This window comes from Lolium rigidum, chromosome 1, assembly GCF_022539505.1.
Source record: "Lolium rigidum isolate FL_2022 chromosome 1, APGP_CSIRO_Lrig_0.1, whole genome shotgun sequence".
NCBI classification, from domain to species: Eukaryota; Viridiplantae; Streptophyta; class Magnoliopsida; order Poales; family Poaceae; genus Lolium; species Lolium rigidum.
Genome location: NC_061508.1, coordinates 122,733,994 through 122,740,675, shown reverse-complemented (window position 1 = coordinate 122,740,675; position 6,682 = coordinate 122,733,994). Strand labels below are relative to the sequence as shown.

Below are 6,682 nucleotides of genomic sequence, written 5' to 3'. Positions count from 1 at the left end.
ACAAGAGTTGGAAGTGTACTCAATCGCGGACAGAGGAAGTATGTTGTACGACAAAAAAAAAGATGACAAATGACATGTAGCATTCATCATTGAGCCATTCATGTCACCGTTTCAATCCCAACGGTGGTGCTGGACTGCTGGCAACAAACATGGATAATCCAAGGTCCCAACTCAGTAACTTACGTAGCACGAGCGGCGGTGACCAATCTCTGCTCATACAAAACTAAGTAACTAACGGTGCACTTACATAGCAGTTAAACTCGGCCAAGTTCTTCCCTAAAGAATAGCAATTGGCGACTACAGCTTAAACTAATAGATCCAGCACCATACCTACGGGTTTCCATACATAACAGTAGTGGCGCTTACAAAAAATAGCAGGTCCTAACGAGCATTGGAACTATCGGTGGGTGGCCACAGCTAATCCCTTGAATGGAGATCCTGGTGGAGCAACCAGACCCAGCTTCTGCATGATCTTGATCTGGCGCGAGCTATGCTGCTCACGTCCCTCCATGGCTGCAACATCCCTGCTCTGGTGGAGTTCGGTCAAATTAGTGTATGAAGCTCACAGACATATTCAGAAGTATGGAGTATATCTACTTACAGGAGAAGAGTTGGAATTATTAGGCTTGGTGTTCCCCTTTCTAGGTCGCTTTGCATCGTTGCTTGAATCAGCCTCCAGTCCACCGCCAGTTCGCTTGATGCTTCGTCCACCCTCTGTAGTACCATGAGCCACCATTCCTACGGTAGCATCACTGACTCGAAAGATCACATCATCTACAGAGGCGTGCTGCCTGGCTACAACGTCCCCCAGCAGCATGTCCCTAACCATAGCCTTTATCTCTCGGTCAGTTCCATCTACCGCTGAAACCTTCTTGCGCTGCCTTCGATTCACTGATGTAATGTCTCCTACTTCAGCTGCATCTTCACTTGCACTTGTATCGTGGAGTTGCGATGTGCTGTCCTCGGAAGCATCTGAATATTTCTTTGCACTGGTACGGCCTGATTGTCTTGCTCCTTCCTTCCTGACAACTGATGTTACTGCCTTACGACCCTTTTTATCTACAGAAGCTTGCTTCTGTGTCTTATCTCTTCCTTCAGCAGAGGCTTTCCTAACAGACGTCTTGGCTGTGGCCAAGATGGGCAGACCATATGGAAATAAAAAAAAATTAGATGCATACCAATTAAAGCTAAATATATTCGTTTTATTGATGACAAGAGAACTAAAACTTGATTCAGGGAATAAAACAGTACAGGTGACAATTTAGCAATATTGACACTGAAACTGCTCAATAGAACATGTCCTTAAATCTTACTACTATGAACAACATCGCAAACAGAAACATATCATTGTTGGCAATAGGGGGACAAAATGAATGATCAAATCATTGCCCACACTACACAAGGCCCACCATGTCCAATATACAGAACATATTAGATTCTTCATACGAAAACAAACAGAAATTCACCTTTTGTGCTGACAGGTTCGTCATCATCATCACTGGGCGAGCTAAGATGAGTAAGCTCCTGCATTTGTAAGATTAAACACGGACTTAAACAACCTCTTTCAAATTGTGACTTATAACAAACTCTATGCAAAGGTGATTGCCCTACCTTCTGAAGCACATGGTGGAATGCTTCCATGGCTGTCTTATTTTCTTCCTTCAGAATCTGCACACAATGAGCTCATATGAGAAATATTTGAAGTTCAGAATAATTAGGGATTTGATATCATTCATGAATGGGAAGACAAAAGCAACTAACTCTCTTGTAGGCTAAAAATAAGAACACTTCATACAACAGAATTATCTATAAAACTACTACTAGCAGTACATAAGTGGTGACACAGGGCAAGTATTCAATTGATATGACCAGTTCAGTATAAATTTCAACGTAAAAAATTAATCAGACTAAAGAATAATTAGATCAGCAAAGTTGGTTTATGCGTACAATCACATATGTGTGAATTGCGCTACTGGTGCATTCTGCTAGTTAAAACGAATCATATTACAATTCAAAACAACTGTTAGAATTTCATCATCGACACATGTTATATTTCCATAAGTTGTGGATAGATGTGCATCAATTCAGCAGTTTTGGTTATATCGGTATCCCGAAGTTGAAAATCCAACTAAACCAAAAAGGACATAGCGATTAAAGTTGTTAGTTATTTCCATATTTCAGCTGGTTTAAGTTTTTTTTTAATTCAGTTCAGTCACTTGCTGCTCACTAGTTAACAGCATCTTCATGAGTTATGGAATATACGATGTGCATACCATTTCAAATTCCATCTTAGACTTCCAAGGGTCAACATACAAGCTGAAAGCAAATAATGAGAACAATTAACCTTTATCATAAAGATTATCACAACTAGAAAGAAGAGAAATGTTTAACATGTTAATAGTGCCCCTTACTATTGGCATGTGCCATACAATCGCACCAGGGCATCATGGATGGTCTTCTTCTTGGGCTTGTTACTAGCAGATGCTTCATCAATGACCTTGAATTCAGGAATACAATTGGGTATAAATATATGCATGGGAAGCTTAGGATCAAGAATATCAACAAGTAACAGTTGGCAAAAGTCTACAATGTTTTATCTTTGCATCATACAACTACAAAGGATGCAATATTGGCACTTCACCAAAGTGTAAGTCTTACTCATATATGATTGATATAATTGCTCTATTACAGATACAACCATCTGCCCAGCGATAAAGATTATGGTGGAGAGCATATGCACTGGCATCTACAAATGTAATGTGGAACCATACTCTATACATCTTCACCGCAATAAAGATGTTAATCCGTGGAAACAGTCCGCTCATCTTCTTCTCCCCTCTCTACTTGACAAACCATAATTGTGGCTGCGTGAAGACCCCAATAGATGTCCTCCTTATTACTAACTTCAGATTCAAAAAAAAATTCCCAAAGTGAGGCTCCTCACAAACGACTCCCTAGTTTTGCCCGAGGAGAAACTCACTCGAGAGCTGATATGAAACCAAGGGCGTGGCATTGAGTGTGGCACCAAAAAGGTTCAGCATGTTGGGGCAATCTAAAATGCTGATCCATGGCAAAGAAAAGGTATTCACCTAGTTTAAATAAGCAGTGCATGGAAGGTGCATGCATCACCGTACCTGCGCTGGCCACCAAGAAGAGGTACCATGCTTAACCCATGTTATATCTCCTAAACGGAAATTCTGCCTTGGCTTAAGTTCTGAAAGTTCACCATAACTTTGCTCTGCAGTTTTCTTCACCATAATGACCAATTCAAACCTGAAAAAGCACCAAACAAGAAATGATTAGCTAGTATAGACATTGGGCACTCTGACTTCTGGTTAGCTTGATGGAAAGCTGTTCGACCAACAGAGCAACTTAAATCCGCTGTTATAGAAGACGGCCGCGTAGCTTGACTAAGTGTTAGGCTCCAGCAATCGCCTGCCTAGCACCTAACAGTGGCTGCACTTTGGGTTAATTAGGTAAATATGGTTATGATACTTTGATAAATAGGGTATGAGATAACAATACAGTTCCATCTCAGTGAATACCAAATTATTTCGGTTTCGCTAAATATCATAGTAACCAAGTTGACACGAATTTTGGATGACTTGACGACTAAGCATCACACAATTACACACACAAATCATTATAGAGTTTAAGAGTTAAAGTAATGGGCATCACTTGCAGCAAACCGTGGCAGAGCAGGGGACAGCTGCACAAGCGCTAATTGATAGCTAGCAGTCACTGAACCATTCAGCACATTCAAAAAGCAAGTAAACCTGAGGGTTATCAGTAGAACTCAATGAAAGTGTCAGTTTCGCAAGCATTCAAGCACATTCGAACTGCAAGTGAGCAATAGCAAGGAGCGGGCAGCTAGAACCGCCAGCGACAAGCAAGCAACAACATTGTCCAAAAAAAAAACAGGTTATGTCCACAGCCGGCCCACGAGCACCAGCGGTTTTGCTTGCCTGCTCGTGGCAGTGTGCGCCGTGCGGCGCGTCGGGGGTGGGCGGTCGACTCGTCGGTCGGGGACTCGGGGCAGGGGAACGCCATAACGGGGAAGGGAGGGGCGAGATGCGTTCTGGCCGGCCGCGGAAAAGGAGCGGCGCCGCAGTCGCGCCTAGGGTTAGGGCTAGGAGGGGCCGCGCGTCGGAGCCATGGAGGGGAACTGGAGATGTGTGAAGAAGAGAGAGAAAATGGAGGACTACCTCTCTGGAAGCGGCCGCCTTGAATCGCCGTCGGTCGCCTAGGGTTGATGCCGCGAACAGAGGGGGTGCGGTGCGGACGAAAAATGCAGATGGGATGGAGGAAGCACCTGGTTGCAGGATGTCGCCTGCTCGCCGGAGTCGCCGAAGGTCTGAAGCAGGCAGCTCCCTGGCGAGGCTGCAGCAGCCAAGAACACGGCGGAGGAGGAAGGTCGGGTCGAGCGTGGAGCGACGAACTGAAGAGAGCTCGGGCTAGAGCATCTCCAGCAGATCCCTGAGTAAAATAAGGCCAATGTCTCACCTCACTCTCACCCGCCACGTCCAGCTTTTTCCCTCACTCTCATCCCACTCTCACCCCACTCTTACCCCACGGTGCCAATGCACGGGCTATAGTGTCATCTCTCACTTCTCTCTCCTCCACATCACCATTTCTTTTTCACATTAAGTTATTTCACTCGAATTTTTGTAGACATTCAAAATAATGCAATAAAATTATTTTATTCAACTAAAAATGTTACCGATTACATAATAATTAATAAAAATACAAATTATGTTTCTTGTTTTTCTAAATATCCTATATGAAAAGTGTGTACTTGTGTTTGTATTTTGAACTGAAAGAGTAAAAAAAGGAAAGAAAATAAAAGAAGGAAAGAAAATAAAATAAAAACTGAGATTTAAAGAATAAAAGAAGGAAAGAAAATAAAATAAAAATAAAAACCGACCAGGTCGTCTCCTACCTTCTATCGCCCCCACTCTCGCCCGCGTCGCCAGCGCCTGCCGCCCGCCTCTCGCCTCCCTCCCGCCTCGCTCACGTCGCCAACGCGGGCGGTAGCCGGCAGCGGCGGGCGCTCCGCCGGCGCCCGGCCCGGCGCCTGCCGCTACCGTCCCGCCCCACTCCCGCCCGCCTCCCGCCCCGCCACGGGCGATAGCGCCCCCGCTATCGACCGCGTTGGCACCAGCCTAACAGCTCCTTTTCAATTTCCTGCCCGGAAAAAAATACAGGGCTTGGAAAAAAATCTCCCTACATTTCCTCCCCCTCCTTTCCCGCTCATGTGCCGTCACCCCCACCGATCTACCTCCCCACTTGGTCTCCGCCGTCGCCACCTCCCGGATTTGACCCCATGGACCCCCCTCAGCTTTTCCCGCCGTTGGCTATGTCGCGAGGCCTCAACCGCCACCTCTCGTGGCTACGCGCGGGTGGCCCGCCTGCCGACGTCGCTAGGGTTGTAGGGCGGCGTCCCGCGTAGTCCCGCAAAAACAGAACTAAGCCAACGTCTAGCATTAGTTTTGGTCGAGGAGTACATAAAGGCTAGGTATGCCAGAAGAAATCCGGCATGCATCGCATCCCGCATTGCAGCCCTGGTCATTGCCTTCGTCCTGAAGAGGAAGCACATGGGCACCCACCTCGTCGTTGCTGGTGTTGCCTCGGCCGCCACCACGCCGATGCTCGTTCCTCGACCCGCGGCTAAAGACGGGGGTGTGATACGTCTCAAACGTATCTATAATTTTTGATGTTTTACACCAATTCATATATGTTTTGCTCATATTTCGTTGCACTTTTATATATTTTCCGGCACTAACCTATGAACAAGATGCCACAGTGTCAGTTCCCTGTTTTCTGCTATTTTATATTTCAGAAAAATTGTACAGAAAATATTCTCGGAATTGGACGAAACAAAAGCCGAAGTCAATATTTTTCCGTAACGAAGACAGAGTCCAGAGGGGGGCCGAAGAGGAGCCACAGGGCGGCCACGCCATGCATTGGCGCGGCCAAGCCTGGGCGCGCGCCAAGGGGTGGTGTGGGCCCCCCTGTCCTCCACCGACCTCGCCATTTCGCCTATTTATTCATGATCTCGGGAAAACCCTGAACACCCGAGCCTCCATCCACGGAAAGTTCCATCGCGACCGCCATTGCAGACCCTAGCTCGAGAGAGTTCTGAAGCTCTTCCTGGCACCCAGTCGGAGGGGGAGATCATCGCCGGAGGTATCTACATCGCAATGCCCGCCTCCGAAGTGATGCGTGAGTAGTTCATCCCTGAACTATGGGTCCATAACAGTAGCTAGATGGTTGTCTTCCCCAATTTATGCTGCATGTTTAGATCTTGTGAGTTATCCTAAATGATCAAGATCATTGTAAGGGTACATTGCCCCTATGTGTGGTTTTGGTAATTAATGACAGCCCCTATGGACTAATGTTTTCATTGAGTTTATATGAAGGAATATTTCATAGGTTCTACTTGTAGTCCATGTGTTGGATTCAAGTATGGATGCCATAAAGATAAAGATATACCTTGTGTATTGGCATCAAGATCATCTATCAAGATAGTATGATAGAGCATGAGAAGATACAAGGTTGACAAATACAAAGAGTGAAGAATATATTCAAGTTTGGTCAACACATGAAGCATGAAGAATGTGCCACGTGGAGTCACGTGGTATGCCCATGAGAGGATGACAGCAAGTGGTGATCGTCATCAAGG

The 6,682-nt window shown here is 45.7% G+C and overlaps 1 protein-coding gene across 1 annotated transcript; it reads right to left on the bottom strand.

Moving 5' to 3' along the window:
- Nucleotides 1–235: 235 nt before the first annotated feature.
- On the bottom strand, nucleotides 236–3,269 carry LOC124681563 (DNA (cytosine-5)-methyltransferase 3B-like). Its single transcript, XM_047216461.1, has 7 exons — nucleotides 3,135–3,269; nucleotides 2,412–2,497; nucleotides 2,274–2,316; nucleotides 1,612–1,668; nucleotides 1,467–1,524; nucleotides 602–1,125; nucleotides 236–529 (listed from the first exon to the last, which is right to left on the bottom strand). Exons 1-7 carry the CDS (start codon nucleotides 3,255–3,257, stop codon nucleotides 398–400), a joined length of 1,023 nt encoding a protein of 340 aa, XP_047072417.1. The 5' UTR covers nucleotides 3,258–3,269; the 3' UTR covers nucleotides 236–397.
- Nucleotides 3,270–6,682: the final 3,413 nt, after the last annotated feature.